General features: G+C 41.6%; 1 protein-coding gene across 7 annotated transcripts in view; it reads left to right on the top strand.

Annotated features, from left to right (window-relative positions):
- Positions 1-19,993, top strand: part of MID1 (midline 1) — a 352,642-nt gene that overhangs the window by 316,569 nt on the left and 16,080 nt on the right. For all 7 annotated transcript variants that reach the window (XM_083172594.1, XM_083172596.1, XM_083172597.1 and 4 more), the window contains one exon: positions 14,855-15,016. In XM_083172594.1, the coding sequence (XP_083028720.1) occupies positions 14,855-15,016 (162 nt within the window). The remainder of the gene's footprint in view (positions 1-14,854; positions 15,017-19,993) is intronic.

Here is a 19,993-nt window from a genome sequence, read left to right as displayed (position 1 = left end):
GTACACTGTTGGTTATCCCTCAGCAGTGGTTCTGAATGGATGCTACATAGTCAATCCTGTGCCTGTGATGTGTATTGTTTCATGCACAGTAACTGATAGTTGCCAGCAATGGCAACTAAGTCTCTGTGAGAAGAAGGTCCAGGTTGGTGGGTTAGGGGCATGGCACTGCATATTGCATCACTGCAACTCGACATCCTTGATGCTTTGCCTCATTTTTGGGACAAAAACATTGATAAAGAGCAGAGTTACAAGGAAGTGAATCATAGTGAATCCCTTCATCAGGCATCTTGCCTCCCCCACTTTACCTGGAAATTGGTGGGATGCTTGTCCACTTTCCTGGGGCAAGGAAACTCCCAGAATTTACAGGAGACAGGGCAAACATAAATGTAATATTCCTTACATAGTATTACCGTGTGTGTGTGTGTGTGCACAAACACATGTATACTGTATATATTATATACATATAGTCATCCTCACAGAAATGAATAAAACATCCTGGCTGTTGTATACAAATAAAAATGTATATGTATGACCGTTTACATAGAACTTACAGTGGTGTCTGTGTTGAATTTGTTCCCTTTCCTTTTTTATGTCTTTAGGAAATTTCTTTACACTTCCTTTACTTGTTCTGTTGTTAGTGGGAAAGCTTAGCCTCTATTTATGTGATCTCTATATATAGGAGTCTTTTGTAAGCGGGCATGTGGTAATGTAACAGGCCAAATGATATGGTTCTCACAGACAAACAAAGATGTGGTATGACGCATAACAGTAAAATATAGCTGACACAACCAGAGGTTAGTAATTTCCTAATTTACATAGTTATGCATCATCCAATCCTACAACCATCTGTTTCATTTGTATTTTTTCCCTCAACCGCCTTCAACACAGCAATGGGATATTGTTATTATATTGCATGAATTAATAAATCCGGTATCTGGATGGTAGGTCAATAGGTCGACATTGTCAAAAGGGTTGACACAAAGAAAAATGTCAACATTGCTGTAGTCCACACATGAAAATGTCATCTTAATTTTTGGGGGACTTTTTTTCCCCCTTAATTATTTGAACTTTTTACATCCATGGTAAAATCCAAGTGGACTACAACTGGGAATGGAATTATGGTGAGCTGACCCGGTCCATGTGCTCAGGTGTCGATATTGATACAAAATCTGTGAAATCTCATGTTGACCTTTTCATGTGTCAACCTTTTGTAACTCTCAACTGTGATCTTGTGCATGTCAACCTTTTTGTGTCGACCTAGACTTTGGTGACGTATGAACCACACCTAATAAACCCAACCAAATGTAAAATGTTTAACAAACTCTCAAATATCCTCACTGGTAGACTAGTGGTACCCTGCTCAGGGACAGGATGGTTCAGGAGCAGAGCTGGATTCTGGTTTGTGGAGACCCCAGGGCAGCTATAACTTGTGGGCTACACTACCAATAAAATTGTTAATATGATACACTGGCACAGGTATTAGAAATTATACTGTGTCAAATACTCCCAGCAGCACCAATGTCTTAAACACCCTGTAGCTGTTCCTCAGTTCATATTGTGTCATCAAGCAGACAACCATTTCACATTCTGCCACAGTGTTCCCATGCTTGTTAGGTAGGTAGGTGTGTGTGTGTGGTGGGGGAGGAGCAATCACCCGGTCACCCTTGTTATAATCCAGGAGTAACCTGCTCCCAATGGTGCCTGCAAAAGGGATTTGTACATGGAATAACTTCTAAAATGCATGGCTCCTGAGCTTGGGACTATTGCTTTTCTGTTAGTCCATAATGAAGAGATCAATTTCACTTTTTGTGAGGAGTTATCTTAAGTTAAATGCACCTACATTTTATGCAGGGCATGATTATCAGGTGATAATTTCTATATTCCTTAGTGTGCTGAAATTTATTTTAATAAATACAGTAGTTCTATGTACTAAAATTAGTTTTGTTCATAAGCATACAAGCTTTTTCAAGTTACTCTCTAAATATCGCAACTTCTTTAACTTGTTACCCAAAAATGATTAAATTATAATGTGTTGTATATGTTACAAGAAGGGGAAGATATGGAGGATAAATCACAGGCACTGTTGGTTAGATGTATGAATAACAATGTGAGTATTACGTATCCTCATTCCCACGGAATTCTGATATATGCCTGCTCCTGGGTTCTCTTAAAGCTACATCATATTATTCATCCTGTATACAAATGATCTTTTTAAAGATATAAAAAATGATTTGTAATACGACAATTACGATAGTTAATATTATGGGATGATCTTATAGGTAATTCATAATTCAGTGCACAGATTATCCACTTTTTTTTTAATATATGTTGGTAATGTGGTAAATAAGAAGTGGCCCCATGGTATATCCGCATGATGGAGAACATTAGCGCTGTATCGGTAAAATTAGTAAGCAGCTCTATTCAAAGCCGACCACAACATCATCAGTTTTGGCTTCTGGATTTAAAGGGGCATATATATATTAAGGTACTTGTTTAGTTTCACTGCGGCAGATATATCGCATGCGATGCGATCGGATGCAATTTGATGTGATTTTGTACCTGTTCATAACCCCACTATCCACTAAGCATGGATTTGATTTTATATAGTGTGGCAAGCGCAGCGAGCGGACGCGGATTACTTTACATGTATTCTGTGCCGAGCGCAGCGAGCCCCGCAAGGGGACGTGGAACACATGTAAAGTAATCTGCGTCCGCTCGCCACGCTTTGGGCTATACTATATAAAATCAACTCCATGCATAGTAGATAGTGGGGTTATGAACAGGTACAAAATCGCATCTGATCGCATCGCATGCGATTTATCTGCCGCCGTGAAACTAAACAAGTACTTATATTAAATACAAAGCCAAGCTCTGCGGATCCTGCCTACTTCAGACAGCATAGTACCCAGTTTTACATGTACTCTTATCGACCTATGTTATTCTTACTGTACTAGGTTTTGTTTCCTATCTCATTGATCTTGCAATATAAATCATAAGTTGACAAAGTGCTTCTGAGTGTTCATAAAAAACACATTATTTCAGCTACACATTCTTTGTGCCCACAAAACAACACCTGCAGCAGGTTGTGGTTAACTCCTAGCATGTTCCTGGTAGAGACATAGATTACAACATAAGTGCATTGTTGCCAAAAATTAGTACTTCTTTGTTACCAGACTGGAATAACACACTGTTACCGAATTATGGTCAGATGCTAAATTAACGTTGTGGTCTCATATAGTATCCATTACATTAATAAAATCTTGTAAGGAAATAAATATTTGTATATGGCAATAATATACGGTTTAGTATTGTGTACTCGGCAATCGTTGGAATCGGCCCTGGCACTTGTCCCGTCTGTGGTTAATGATAAGGTGTTTGTAATTTAGTTGCCTCTGGCACTGTGAAAAGAAAACACAGCAGGATTCGCTCTATGAAACCGAAATATGTCGAGTATTTGGCACTATTGCTGAGAATAGGATTTTACACACATGATCGAGCTTCCATTCTCCATCGTCTTTAGCAACTAGGTGATGGGTGTATGGGACACCTTCCATTTAAATTATTTTTGTATTTATTTCTTTATTAAGACTTGATATATAGGGCTGTATTCAGTGCTGAGGGTGAGCTGTGACAGCAAGCAGTGTTGCATGCTCGCTGTCACAGCTCGCCCTTGATGATTCTGAACCTGAGGTAAAAATAACATACTCTCTGAGCGGTATTCAATGAGGCAGATTCGCCAAGTTTTATGGCGAATCTGTGATTTTTTCGTGTGTGTCGGCGATTTTTGGAGCTCCAAAAGCGAATCACCCTATTCAATGAGCTATATTCGCCGATGGCATTTCACTGCAATTTCTTAAACACTGACTACAGTAATGGAGCTGTTTAGGGATACGCCGGATTGGCTGAGATTCGCCGTTAGGGGCGGCGAATCTCAGCCACATTGAATAGGGTGACTCGGCGAGTCCCGGCGAATCCCCATGCATGACGAATCGCCGCAAAATAGCCGGCGAATTGATGGCGAATCTAAAAACAGTATCGCCGTGACTGGCGATAAAAGTCATTGAATACCACCTTCTGTCTCCATCCTCCCTTACTGGCCATAGCTAAATGGAGTTCAATGGTGATGCGTATATAATAACAAATCTATACACAAGCACTGCCCAGACCTAGTATATCAGGGATGGGCAATAAGCAGCCCTCCAACTTTTGATGAACTACACATCCCAAAATGCCTTGCCTTAGTTTTTCCAATTGGCCATGCTGCAACTGATGCAAAGCATGCTGGGATGTGTAGTTCATCAACAGCTGGAGAGCTTCTTTTTGCCCACCCCTGTAGTATATCAAATCAGGGGGACACCAGGATTACACTTTGCCACCTGCTGGTGAAGGCAATTCTGTTGATCTTGCAATCTATATTGACTAATTGAGTGTCATTCTTTTCCTATTGATGGGGTTTTTACATGTAGCTCACATACTGGAAACCATATATGAAACAAATGTGAGAATGCTACTTAAAAAAACTGTAAATAATCAATAGTATGTACATCTAAAATGGAATCCCAGCTTAATAAACTCTAATACAGTTATAGCTAAAACAATGGAGGTGCAAATAATACAGTAGTTCAGTATTTAAAAAAATAAATACATTTTACTTTCAATTAAAAATCACACTCAAATAAGGAAATGTATTAAGATCATTAGCACAATAAGGGCTTGATGTATATAAGGTGGTATATCACCCTGTAGAACGTCACTGTGCTCACACTGGCAGTGCCCATTTCCTCACCCGATCCTCCGGCTATGTGATGTGACCGCGCCATCCAGCATCTCTATGCTTGATATACACTGCAGGGTGATATACCCCTTATGTATATCAAGTGCTTATTGTACGCTTATTTAGAGTGGGTGTCGGTAAAGCCCTAATGGGAGAGCTGCACAAGCCAAATAATTACCTCTGGGACTGATTTAAATAATCATACCTTCGCACAATAATAGTATATTTGTGTTTTCTAATACATTATATTGATGTGGGGAGAGCCATCCAATTCAGTTGTCTTATTCATTTCAATGGCCAATTTATTTAATTGGATTTCTACAACTAGTGCACATACTGAAAACCCACTGAAGTGAACAATTCAAATATATTTATTTGGATTTTTATAATAAAGCACCAATGTCTATAATTTAAAAAAAAAAAGTAGTTTGGACAATAAATTACACAAAATTTTAATGAGAATTGTTGCAAAAAAATCTTTTTTGTTTTATGTTTAATTAAGAAAATCGACCTTTAGTTGCTCTTTAAACCTTTAAAATGTTTACTAGGCAAGCTGTAACTGTGAAAACATTATGCTTTTAAGCTGTAATCAGTTTATGTTCTATGTTTCTCTTACATGAGAAAAGATGGGTAAGTGGCTGACCTTGTAATCTGCCTCGGGGTGATTTATTCCCTGGACCACTCTGAACACTACTTTGGTAAATTTACAGTGTGTTAGCTGCTTACACAAATCTCGTTTGACCATGTATAGTTATAATTAAATTGTGTATCGGAAGTTATAACTTTATTTCAAATTTCATATTTTGTTACTCAGCTATCAAACAAAATCTCAATATACAAAAATATATATAAATTTGTTGATGCTATTTTGTCTAATTATTAGTAGAAAATATATTTAGTTTGTGCAGTAAAATATTAGATTGTTTACATGGTCATTTTTGACAGATTTAACATTTATAGATTGCCACTATTATCAGAAATGTTTACCAAAGCATTATACATTTGTAAAAATGTGCATCTAACATTATTTATTTACATAATTGTTTCGGCTAGTGAAGGAGTTATTACAAATTTACTAAAGCATGTGGGCAGGCCAATTACTGGGCCCACTAATGACCCGGGATTGATTGGTTGTCATTGCCACTACCTCAGGAACTTCCATTCACACGATTGGGGAAGTTTGTAGTAAAGGGGCAAAGGCTTGAAACTGGCCTCCCATGGTAAATAATACTAAAGTAGTTACTATTGACTACAATTAGGATCTGTGTGTGTTGAAAATAAAAAAATATCAATTTGGTGTCTCAGGTGACACTTCAAAGTCTCCTAGGATTACAAATACTATATGACTCTCAGGAAAGCACTTCCCATTAGAACTTTCCTTCCATTTTGAGGACTTCCCAGGAGTCCTAATGTTCTCATGAGGCTGGTTGTGTGGACTTTAGCAAGCCACAGGGCGACATGGATATGGATCTTTGCATGTGCGAAAAAATCCCATAGGCTTTCTTTATGTAAGACCATCTATAGATGGCGTTTCCTATCGAGTACAAGCTCCTATCATGTACAAGCGCCAGAAAGTTTGAGTATGAGCTCCACAGAGTTTCACTTTCTGGAGATGGATACATAAGGAGATTGCAGCAAAAAATCTGAAAACTGCAGAAAGGACCCGTGGGTAGCAAACGTATTATATGTGTAAAATTGGCAGTGGAAAACATAAACTTGTAATATGGGGAATACGTATGGAGACTGAAGTACAGCAAATGATGCTGTAATCATTACAAATCAATCAGATATTTGCTTTGACTTTCTAAACTACTAGGAAAATGATAGAATCTGATTGGAGTTTTTTCCAAGTAAGATGAGTCACCTCGTATTGTATCAGATTGCTCTTCAAAAGAAAAGACTTTGGGATAAATTGACTAAAGCTTCTAAAAATGAAAATAGGTAATGTTACTTATAGCAAGCAATCCGATTCTGACTATCATTTCTCCTTTGCATACAAGAAAATGATATACAAGGGTACATTTGCTAAGATGTCAGTTCTATAGAAGGAGGGATGTTGCCCATAGCAACCAATCAAATTATACATGAAGCAACTCGGTCCAATGCTCCTCAATCAAAATCTGGTATGGAGGGGCCGACAAAAATGACAGATGTAGACTGCAAAGGGTGGTGAGGATGGCAGAAAAAAAACTTGGGGTCAACCTCTTCCTGCCCAGAAACTTTACTTGTCCAGGGTAAATAGCAACAGATAAGCTGCACCCTGGCCCCAACCTATTGGAAACGCTTCCATCAGGCTGACGCTACAGGTCCATCCCTGAAAAGTCGACAAGAACCCTAAATGCTTCTTCCCAATAGCTGGTCACCAACTGAACAATGTATAATATGACTAATATACAACATGTAATGTATATTTAATATATGTAATGTATGTTATGTATTTCCCCCTCCATGTTATTGCCCGGCGATGCCATGTACTGCAAAAAACTCCTAGTATATGCGAGTATACCTGGCCAATAAAGCTGGTTCTGATCTTCTAGAAGGGGCTATAAAAATAAGTTGTAGAATCTGATTAGTTGCTAGGGGCAACATCCTATTTTCAATAGCACTCCCATCTTAGTAAATTTTCCCCACAGAATGTTACTGGTTGCTAAGGGTAACATCAACTCTTTATTTTTAGAAGCTTTAGTAAATTTACCCCTTTGGGCCAGGTGTATCAAGCTTCACAAAGTGATAAACAACAAAACAATCAGCTCCTACCTGCCATGTTACAGGCTGGGTTTGAAAAATGCCAAGTAGGAGCTGATTGGCTGGTTGCTTATCACTTTTTGAAGCTTGATACATCTGGCCCTAAGTGTTTTTTTTAAAGAAATATATAGAGGGTGAATCACATATTTATTTACATTAAACTGAATTCACAGCAAATAAAATAACATTATTAGTCTTTCTAAATTGCATGTATCCTCAGCCGTCCTTTCCATTCACCTTTTTCCTTTACATCACTCCAACTGGTTTCCTCTCGGCTTCCTTTGGCCCATAGACAGGATCCAGGACTAGATCAGATCTCCTGAGAACCAGAGAGACAGCCTTTGGCTACAAGATTCTGATATATTTCAGCAACATGGGATCATAAGGAGCAGATGGAAGAGGGATATTTTCCTTTAGCCTTCGTTGATGAATTTGGGATTGGTCCCATCCGGTGTGTAGAATATGTCAGTATCAAGCCCAGAGGAAATAACTTTCTACATTATTACCTCCAGATTGTATAGGCTGCATATTATCAATAGGGAGTCCATTTATCCTGCACTTATTTGCATTGTGCAGCTGTGATATCCCATACATTATATAAAGCAGTTGTCCATAATAGAAGTAATTTAATAACCAGTCAGTCCAGCAGGTAATGTTATGCTTCATACTGCTTTTTACACTTACATTTAATAGCACATTGCAGAAGTGAATAACCTGTAATATACCTGTTTAACAGGCTTCATTCTACTAAATATAGCATCGGAAAAAATCACCTCTGGCATTCATAGCACAGTAAGCTATTTAGAATACTGCTTCATGCTGGGTTTTTTTTGTTGTTGTTGTTCTTTGAGTGATATTTGGGCTGGAGAGGAAACAACGGGGAACTGACAAGTGTCAAAATTGGTAACAGAGAATAATTCTCTTTGCATATACCTCAGGGTGTTTGGGACAGCTGTTTGCCGTTTATATCCAGAACAAAAATTAGTGTCATCTCCTTGCAAAGATCTTCTATACTTATTATTAGGAGCTATGCAGGAATGGATTATCTGTTAGGGGGCCTAGTGCATGTGGCTATTGGGTTAATTCAGGGCTGGATTTAGGGTTTTTGTCACCCGGGGAAAGGCAGTCATTTAACATCCCCAACCCACCCAGAGAAATAAATCCCCTAAGCTTCTCTGTCACATGGCCTCCCATTACAGTGTTCCACTGCATGCCCCCTGGTCTTGCCCCCATTACCTAGAAGCAGGAGCTGCAGCAACTGTTCTCAACCCAGCACATGCTGCTGTGTGCTGTGGGGCAGTGGGGCCAGGGAGGCACCTAAAGTACTTATTTTCCCGTATCTTTTTTCAAGGGTGGATGGCCACGCCTCCCATGATTTGGCTACACCCCCATGGAAATATTTGGGCCTGGCCAGGCTCTGTACTGCCCTGCATGCCCCCCCATGTGTGTTAACATATGCTGCACTACATCACTATACTACAGTTCATCCCACTTCACAGTACACAACACTACATTATTTACCCACACCCCCCAGCTAGGACCAAGTGGCGTTCAGCATACCGCCCAACATTTTTGGAACACAGAATCTGCTTCCCAAAAAGGGGTGTGGCCTTAGACTTCACGGAATGTGAAGCCACGTCACCCCATTCCCCTGCGGGACACTGCCGGCCCTGAGGACAGTCCATGTTATATATGTTATGTAGCATAACATGGCTGCAGGCCCAGTGGCTTTAATGACAATGCAGTAAGGGGTGATCCTTTATACAAAGTCTATGTATTGCAGTTCCCGTTCAGCAGTGAAATCTAGGGCAGATTGGCTCTCTTACATGCATTGGGCTAAAGTAATTATGGGGTAGATTTATGAAGCCTGGTGAAGTGATAAAGTGGCCGGTGATGACACACCAGCCAATCTGGGCCCATTGAGGCTTTAACCCCTTCACTGGTAATCCCGAGGCCTTAATGCCCAGGCTGGCAAGCCCAGAAAATTCTCGGAATTGCCAGTGACTAGTGCCGGGCAGTGCTGCTGAGTTCATCGCTGAACTCAGGCAGCTTCAGCGCTGCCCGGCTCTGTCCCCTCCGCCGCGCCCCCAGCTCAACCCGCCCCCCGGCTGTTACATTACAGCCTGCGGTGCCGACTTATACCAAGCCGGGTCGCAGCATGTAGGGACGGGGAGCCACTGATTGACAGTTCAGCTGCGCTGCCCGGACCCGGGGAGACAGTGGTGGGTTTTTTTTAGGGAGCGCTCCCCATAAAAAACTCGCCCAATGGGGAGCGCTCCCTACAACAAAAAAACACCACTGAAGGAGTTAATCTTGATCTGGAGCCACTCATGCAAAGGCAAACTTATGAGACAAAAAGTATTTAGTTGTTTCTACAATCCTATAGATAGCAATTATATTGGGTACTTGTTTCCTAGTAGGGCGCCCAGTACACTGTCAGCGTACAGGTCTATTCTCTGTAGTAAAATCGCACCGCATTGCATTTCATTGGCCATTTTAGTGCCATGCAATGCGATGCGATTTTTTTAATGTAATTTATTCACTGCTTTGTTGGCCCCTCCCAACCTCCCGCAAAATCACATGTGATTGAATAAGGTGCGATGCCATGCCATTAGCTATACACTTGTATGACATACAATGATGTTTCACTGTCCACGCCACCCGAGCGGTGGCGGAACGCGTCCTCCCGACCTTTTCATACCCCCACTATCCACATCGGCATGGAGTTGATCTTATATAGCGTGGCGAGCGGCCGCGGATTACTTTACATGTATTTCGCGTCCGCTCACTACGCTTCGGGCTCGGGGGCTCGCTGCGCTCGCCACACTATATACAATCAACTCCACGCTGACGTGGATAGTGTGGGTATGAAAACGTTGGGAAGACGCCTTCCGCCGCCCTTCGCGGGGCTCGCTGCGCTCGCTATGCTTCGGGGTGGCGTGGATAGTGGGGGGGGGGGGTCAGTGAAACATCATTGTATGTCATACAAGTGTATACTTAATGGAATGGCATCGCACCCTATAAAATTGCCTGCGATTTTGCGGGAGGTGCGATGCGATACCCTGAGGCCAACAGAGCAGTGAATAAATTACATATCGCATCGCATGGCACTATAATTGCCCATGAGATGCAATGCGATGCGATTTTACTACGGTAGTGTACGTAAGAAAACTGGGCGCCCTGCTAGAAAACAAGTACCTTATATTGTTATATATTTATATATGTTTATCACCAGTAAGGTTCTTAATCAATGATGATGTCATAAACTCAGACACTGCTGAGGTGCTTATTGTCTGACTCCTTTGCTTCAGGGGTTAAAAATTTGAATATGTGCAGTTTTTTTTCCTGTCAGCCCAGGAGATGTTTGAAGCGCTGTATGAGAGCTTAGCTAAATCTCTCTGCTGCTCATAAACAGCGAAGCACTAAAGTGAATACCTCATAATGCAGGCCATTTACATTTAAGTAGGTTATAGCAGAACCTAAGCACCTTAAGTCGATTGCTACATATTTAACAGCATATGCAAGTACTTACGTTTCAGCTCAATACAGGCAGTAGGAAATGGCTGTCTTATCCCACATGCTTTTCTGTTTATTTCTTCTTCTTTTTTTTCCTTTAAAAAATTTAGAAAATAGTGTAATGACTCATTCACTCTTACATGCAGAAGAGATTAATATGAATGACTTTTTCCATTTTTACATATGTGTCCACATATATTTAACCTCCTTGTCTTTGCATGTGACTTATTCCATTAAACTGCGCAAAGCAATGAAAATAGGACACAGTAGCAGCTTCTGCTGATTAAAATTAGGGTTAGGCTGTGGGAGAGGTGGGTTACGAATATGAGTAGGATTATACCCCTTTCACACTGGCGCTATAACACGGTAAATTGCTGATTTTTAACCGTTTCAAAACGGTTATAGATGCAGTGTGAAAGTGCCAGTTTTAACCTACACGGTTCAGACACGTTATTTCTGCAGTGTGAACAGGTCTGAACCGGTACTTTGGACCCTACACACTGGACTCCCCTAGTACCTGGCCAGCGGGATCTCGCGCCTCGCACCCCCCCCTCGCACCTTGCAAGATGGGTCCCCCCCGCTTCCCCTGGAACCACGGTGTCTCCCACACCCTCCCCAGGTACCTCTAACGCTGGGGAGACAGCAGGAAAACGGCGTTCCTGGGGGTCTCGGAGGGGGAGTCCGCCTGCAAAGTCTTGCCTGCGGCGATCAGCCAGTTCCCACATTGCTCCCTGCCTGCGGCCGGCTTGGCCAGGGAGGTGTTGTCCGGCCGTTCTCACTGGAGTCTCCATTAGAGAGGCGTGGGTGAGGGCGGCCCGGGAGCTGGGGGTCCCGAGCAGCGGCCGCTCCGGGAGCGCTCCTCTCCACAAATCATCCCAGCTGCGCTGCCCCAGTTACCGCAGGTCGGAGCGGCGGGGGTGAAGGCAGCGGCCGCACAGAGAGATGCTGCGGCAGGCGTGTGAGTGGGGTTTCTGCCCGTGGGAGGGAGGTAGGGTCACCCCCTGAGCGATGCAGCTCTTATGCCCAGCAGTGGGGTGCTTTGCTTTGGTGAGTGCGCGCAGTGTGCGCTGGCAAGCACCAGGGGAAGGGGAGGGGCTGGGGGCATATTACTGGTTAATTACCGTGTACCTTACACAACGTGAAAGGTACAAAAACGGTAATTAACCAGTAATATACCGTTTACAACATGCAATGTAAAGGGGTTAAACTGGCTCTGACCCGGTTAAAGAAACGTTTAAAAAAACAGGTCAGAGCAGGTTTTGCAATGTGAAAGCAGCATTAGAGAATTTATTATTATTATTATTATTATTATTATTATTATTATTATTATTAGTTGTGGTTTTGTAATGGGGTGCAATATCCACTGTAGCCTCAGTTACCTATTCATAGCTACCAGGAGTGAAACCTGGGGTGGTATTCTGCTGCTGTAGCCATCCACTTCAAAGTTCAAAGAGGCTCCTCTGTATATTAATGTTGTGGGTGTTGTATAGTTCTCATGAGTTTTCGACAGTTATCATGTTGACATTAGAACGTTGATAGGGTTGAACGCTTGACATACAGTTACCATGTCGACATTCAGCATGACCACCCAAATGGAATGTCGACATGATAAACTGTTGACATTCCACTTCTTTCCTACTCCCAACATTAGCAGCATGTACAGAAAGTTGTAGCTTGTTATACAAATACATGTCTTCCTTGCTATGTATAAAATTGGATTAGTGTCCCCTTGTAATGCTGGGGTGTGCTGTAGTTTAAATCCGGGCAGTGCAGTCAGTGGCAGAGGGGTGCAGTAAAGCAGTAGTTTATAGTCTTAGAGGCTGATGCAAGGTTTGCTGCAATTGTGCCTCAAACCACAGATGTGAAATGTAGTCATGCACAAAGCTGTTTTACATTCTCTACGTAACACTTTGCAGACTGGGGTAGTTCTCACTGTGCTGATGCATATTAATCACTTATTCTTCGTTAAATGGATCACTCATTCTTCATGTTCTTGCTGAAGATAGAGGTGCTCACAGCATTCTGCACACAACATAATTGCTTTTTACACCTTGTTAATGCTAATTTAATGTCTGTTAATTAAGTTATACCAGTTCTCGAAAACATCTTACTAACCGAAGACTGCTGTTTTAGAATTTTATCAAGGTCAAAGTATAAAAGGTGGTATGTCTGCGCATAGTTTTCACAGTTGGGAGTACCCCCTTGTCACTCGTGTATAGACACTGCATGCATGCGCACAGCGTCTATTTCTGCCGCCTGAGGGCTGTGGGAGTGGTCAGCAGCTCACAGAGCCGCTAGCCATGCCCTCACAGTGGCAAAAATGAAGGGTCATGAGTATAGGCCACACCCCTTTCCACTAGGCCATGCCCCCCAAATTTTGAGCATGCCCCCGGCCTGCAGAGTGTCCCTCCTCCGGATCTTCTATAGTTAGGAGGTATGGTCACTGTAACACATGTAAACACAGCACAAATATATCTTCAGCTGTATCAGCTGTGAATTATGTTGTGGTGACACATCATTGGTACACACCCACCAATAGGCTTCTGATATATATCGGCTGTTAAAAGGAATGGCCAAAATATTAGTCCGTGTGTACCCAACACAACAGATTTGCATAAGTATCAATCAAATCTTTGACAATGAAACACAGTATTGTTGGAGAGACACTATTCAGCTTCGGTGTTTGTGACATTAGACTAGTGCATTCATAGGCTGAATCTCATGACTACTAGACTAAAACATGGCTTCTTCTAGTTACTCAACTTTGGGTACACTGAGACTGAATAGTCGCTGTCATCATAAACCTAAAATATTTAATATTTTAGAGCAGAAAGTGATCACTGGGACTATCAATGTAAATGACAGATAATCAAGCTTTTGTGAATACATGTCTATTTTCAGAGGATACGGTCATTAGGTCTACAGCAACTAGGTTGAAAAGCATTGGGTTGAGACCACTAGGTCGACAGGTCATTAGGTCAACACAAGCATTAGGTCAACAGTCAAAAGGTCGACATGGGGTTTTCACTGTTTTTTGAGCCGACATGTGCCGACAGGCGGCATTTCATGCCCTACCATCCACTAGGGCGTGGTAGGAGAATAAAATAGTGTGCCCGAAGCATTGTCAGCGAAGCGTTCGATGCAAGGTGCACTTCAAACTGTGTCCATGTCGACTATGATCGCTTTCGGGTCAAAAAAACTGTGAAAAACCCCATGTTGACCTTTTGACTGTCGAACTTGCCCATGTTGACCTAATCCTTGTGTCTACCTAATGTCCTGTCGACCTAGACACATGTCGACCTTGACCCATGTCGACCTAGTTGTTGTAGACCTAACAACACACACCCATTTGCAATGGGCAGTTTATGTTTTGTTTCTGTTAAACCTGAGAATATTAATTGATGGTTATTTTACCCACGCCTAATTCCAGAATATTGTCTGTATTTAACGCCAAATATGCCAGCCTGTAAGCATTTTTTAGATTCTTATCTTAATATATCTCTGGTTATCTATACCTTTAAGGATTTAGTGGACTTTGATAATTTATATACCATCAATGTTGCGACAGATCAATTGTACCCTTTGATATTACTCTGTTGGATACTGTGTGATCTCTGTACCAATACTTCTTGCCCTGTCTTGAGTATAAATTTACATAAAAATTAAATCATGATGAAAGTCAAAGCAACTGTGAGAGCTCTACACATGAGATCCAGCTTTCTCCATTCATGTTTTATATTAACACCACAGTGTACAATTTCCATTATTTTATCTGTCATGTTTCCTTAAATGTTTATTTACTGTTTATTAAACTTGCAGGTTTGTGTAACTCCGCCGACAGCTGGATGATTGTTCCTAACATCAAGCAGAACCACTATACAGTTCATGGTCTACAGAGTGGCACCAAATATATCTTTATAGTCAAGGCCATCAATCAGGCCGGCAGTCGTAACAGTGAACCCGGAAAGTTAAAGACCAACAGTAAGTGACCGTTTTCCTATTTCGGGTATGTGTCTCTTACTCGATGATGATATGTACTACCATACTGGCTACTGATAGGTCATCTTGTTTAAACTTTTTGTGTTGTATTTGCTAATAGAAAGATATGATGGAAATACTCATCTGTGTTATCTTTGCAAACTGGTAAAATGCCCAGGGAGCAAGTAGCTCAGGTGAGGGGAGTGTAAAAATGTTACCAAAGGGTCCTGTATAAAACTATTAACACAATAACAATACTCAGTAGCTATAATGAGGCCAGTGTTTTGGGGGGAAGGTGGTGGGATCAGTGTATTAATGGCTGAATTCTCTTGAAGACATTACACTGGAGGCAATTGAGACACATCCGCTTGTAGGCTAGTGTTGGATTCGGGCGGTGGGGACGTGCGTTCGGTGGGGCGGCATTTACCTGCTCACTAACAAGCAGTATCCATTAAAATACCCTTTCCTTAAAAGTGTGTCAGTGAACAGAATGAGCGGCTATGGAGGTCTATAAATGGACATTTGGCGGTCTGGTCATATGATGACCAATGTTTATCTGTAGGCCAATGTGATCTACCCAACTTGTGGATCAGTCTGAAAAATCATCATCGTTCTGCTGGTGTGTAAGCTGAATCCATCTTATTTTAATGTTTAATGATTTATTTTTCTTCCAAATAAAATATGCATCTACATAAATATATTTTTTACTCTATTTGTTTGCTTTATTGGCTTTCCTGGTCAACAGGAAGTGTTCATAGTTTTATCTGTCATACTGTTTGGCTAAGCAGAGTTTTAATAGATAGTCACATTGATTTTCCTGAAAGTGTTGTGTAGTGTGAAGTTAGATAAAAGTTAATAAGTGTCACAGTTTTTTGCAAGTAATCTGCTGATAAATATTCTTCAAGCTGTTTCTGTGGTTTAGCATTAATGTAATATTAAACAGAAAATTGCAAGTCACAGATTTAACCTGCTTTCTGCTAAACAGAACACAAAGTCAATGTAACCGATTAGGAAAACATGTACAACTACAGGTCTAGTGTTATCAGAACGCTGTTTAAACAGGAAGATTTTTATTATTTTGACTAGAGTCAAAACAGCAGCCGTTAGTATCTGGCACACATTGTGTCTTACTCAGGAAAAGCCACCCACGGAATCTTCAGGAGTTCATGTTGTTATACCCCTCAGAAACAATATGGGAGCCTATACAGTCTAGTTAGAGGTATAGGGTGAAATGTAGTAGGGTGAGAGATTCAGAAGGTGAAAGATTTGGTAAGAAATCTCCAGTTTTTATGAGTTATGCAGCTAATTCTCTCTGCACAAGTAACATCTACCCCACTTGCAGTGCACATGGTTTTGTCCATCTAAGAAGGAATTTGCCTTTGCGAGTGAACCAGAATAAGGACCTATGACCAATACTAGTGGCAGTTTTGTGGTGATTTGAAAGTTGTAACTCTTGTAATGGGTTTGTAAGGTAGATATACAAGAGTACTGCTGTTTTATCTGTGAATGGGTCAGTAGTGCAATAATTTGCCGCTATGTCAACAGAAACTGGCCACGCTGTCCACCATTGGAGCCTGTGAAGGAAAACATTGATCCTCAGCCACTTGTTAAATCAAACAAGATTTTATTACCACCATTACTCTTGAAACTGAGCCTGATTAAGGCTTTAAAGTACCTCACTTCAAAATTCCTTATCTAAGTGATGCTAAAAGAAGGTGTTTTTATGGGCTTCACATTAGTTAACGTCTTTAGAGTTAGTGAATCTGACTCTGAAAGATACTGAAAGACAAGGAGAAGGCTGCATAGGAAGCATTCAAGTTAGTGACACAAAGGCAGATACTGTAACTACAATGAGTCTGAAAAAGACCTCATCAAGGCATATAACTGCATAAAATGTACATAGTGTGTCACTCAAGATCCATTTCCCCCCATGTGGGAAAGGGCGGCCCGGTAGGTGAAACAGGGGGCATGGCCTCACAATGGGAGGCATGGATGCATGTTTGAGTCATTACAGGGGTGTGGCTGCACAACAGGTGGACAATGCAGGGGTGTGGACATGTATTCGCAACATCGCAGTCCTGTCGCCACTATTCATTGCCAGGTTACCAGCATTGGAAAGGGCAACGGTATAGATGATAGACATCACTAATGGTCGACCGTGACTAGGTCAACACCAGAGAATGGTAAACATAGGTTGACTTTGACATATGATCGACACAAGCTTTAGACCGAAATGTACGTGGTACATAAGTTTTCACTATTTTTTCCTGTCTATGATGACATATGTGTACATATGTCTGCAACCGATTACAATCTCGCTCTATGCCCACTTAGTAAAGTATGATAAACCACCTTTTTTTTTTTTTTAAAGTGAAAAACTTGGGTCGACCTAGGTATGTTGACCATTTGTAGGTGTCGACTCAGTCACTGTCAACTATTAGTGGTCTATCTAGTGAATGTTGACCAAGACATTGTCAACACAGAGACCGCATACCATTATAAAGCAGGGGACCGGGCCACAATGATTAAAATCGTGCCATCGGCCTCCCCGGACTATCCTATTTAAGGACGACTTGACTACATTTCCGGGAAGCAGCATCTGATTTTAGGAAGCTTCCCAGCCGATCTGATAGGGTACGCAAGTATGACAACAAGCCCAGAAAATGTCTCCCTTACAGAGTGACAGGCACACTATAAGAAGGCTCTCACGGTGATAGTGAATACAGATACTGAATATCCCATCACATTAGCATACATTATTTCCAGATATTTATGTATACTTTTCCCCAATGTATTACAGTTTAGCCTTTTGGGTAATGCTTAATTTGCCAAATATGGAGATTTATTTATGTTTTGTTTCCTGTCCATCCCCTGACATATATGTACAGTATAAGGGATTACTAGACCATGACCAGGTGACTGCCTGATCATTGTTTGGGATGGTTCTAGATAACATTCATGCCTATACTGGCCAGCATATTTTCCATACAGTCATGTTTACTATACGATTTTACTTTAACACTAGTGCCACACACATTCTACTTAAAAAATGCTTTTTAAGTCTTTATAAAGCATTCCTGGAATCCCACAAAGAGAACAAAGCACTAATTCTAAACATGTTCCTTTATATTTATGTAAATAAATAGGTGAAATGAGGTCATGGTTTGCAGTTTTAAATATTTGATGGTTGTGTTATTGTTTTTCTTTTTTTTAATGCTGGAAAGAAACACCGTTTTATTAAGAGTTGGATGAGGAAAATTCCGCCTGGCAAATCTATGAGAGTCGGAGGCCTGCAGGCTTTGCTGACCCCAGTTCATTTGCTCTGTAGCCTTAAAAAATTTGTTGAGCATGAGTGAGCATAATTGGGTCCTAGTTTAATTTTCCTTCGGCAACATCTGGGCCTAACCCTTTCATGGATGGATACAGCTTTATAGGATAATTATCAAATTGTTACTTTTTAAAGTAGCCATTCATAGACTTTGTTCTCTTTACATTTGGACGGATAAAGCAAAAAAAAAAAAAACATTTTCCATCTCGAAAAGTATATAATCATTTTGCCTTAATGGACATTGTGATTTAATTTCCTTCTGAGTTAAGAGGATTGCTTTATTCTCATTTGTAGTTGCACAATTGCTATATTGTTACAAGTTTGAATGTATTATAGCACAGTACTGTACATCATTATTTTATTTTATAAAGTGACTGTGACACTTTATTTAAAAGCCTGTATTGATCTAGTTCCAGAGCTTTTTTAAGCACCTATTCACAACAGGTGATAATATTCTAAAGGATTCTTATCGGGATTCATCCACTTGATACTCCACAAAAAGCTTGGCCTGAGCAACGATTCTGCACGCTGGCAGCTTAATCAGCTGACTCAAGTGCAGAAGGGTGAAGGTGCTGCCACATGCTGTCCAGGTTTGCCGGTGGTCACTCAAACTCTGTATGACAGATCAGCCCTGGCGATGAATCCTGGGTGTACTTTTATAAGTGCGTCTCCACAGAAGTTCCTATTTGAGTAAAGGTTGGCCAAGCAGATGGTAGCTGTTACTGTGGCCAGGACAGGTCATGTAGGTACTGCACCACTCATGCAGCAGTGCACCATCAATCGGGACTGGCAGCCGCGGCTGCACCCTGTATGCAGCATTCAGTTTACTCTCCTTCAGAGCACGTCTCTAGCCTCCTGTGAATCCTAGCCAATAGGCGTATGAGGGCTAGCTTGGGTGTGGTATAGGGTTCCGACAGTCGGGATCCCGAGAGTCATTAGCCCGACATCGGGATCCCGACTGACTCAGACAGCATGGCGAACGCAACCAAGCCCCTTGTGGGCTCACTGCGCTCGCCACGCTGCGGGCACGAGGAAGAATACCCGGTGGCCGTTGGGAACCCATCTGTCAGTGTTTTAACAGTCGGGATCCTGTCGTTGGGTAAATGACTGTCGGGACCCCGTCCGGCACCCGTCTAGCTTAGAAGCTGAGTGATGCCTAATGCGGAGTGTTGCTCAGCACCTGTGATAGGCACAGCGCTGCTGATCCCAGGGACCTGCAGCCAGCACATGTGGGCCTCCAAGAGGCAGCGCCCAGGGCAGGGCTTGTAGTGGCAATCGCATATAGTTGCAGAAGCAGTACCAACAAAATATGCTTATGTGGCTCGCAATCAGCCTCTTGTGTTTCAGGTCTCCTTGTCTGCCCCTATGTGTATGCTTGATTTCATGCCCATCATCATCCATGCACCCTAGCACCAATACATAAGCTCTATCCTTGGTGCAACAAATATGTCTGAATACAGTAATTAGGCTTCTAACCAATTCTATACTGAACCTATTATGTCAGAATACCCTGCATGCTGGACCACTGAGAGTTAGCACCATCTTTAGGTTGAGGTGCTGGCATATCCAATACAAACACTCTGTCACCACCGCAAAAATGAAAGAGGCGAGGGAGCTTTCCAATTCCTGTCACTGCATGACTTGGATAAATT

Source organism: Crinia signifera, chromosome 2 (genome assembly GCF_055691185.1).
Source record: "Crinia signifera chromosome 2, ASM5569118v1, whole genome shotgun sequence".
Classification (NCBI taxonomy): Eukaryota; Metazoa; Chordata; class Amphibia; order Anura; family Myobatrachidae; genus Crinia; species Crinia signifera.
Note: the sequence above shows the minus strand (reverse complement) of the source record. Positions and strands in the feature narration are given on the sequence as shown.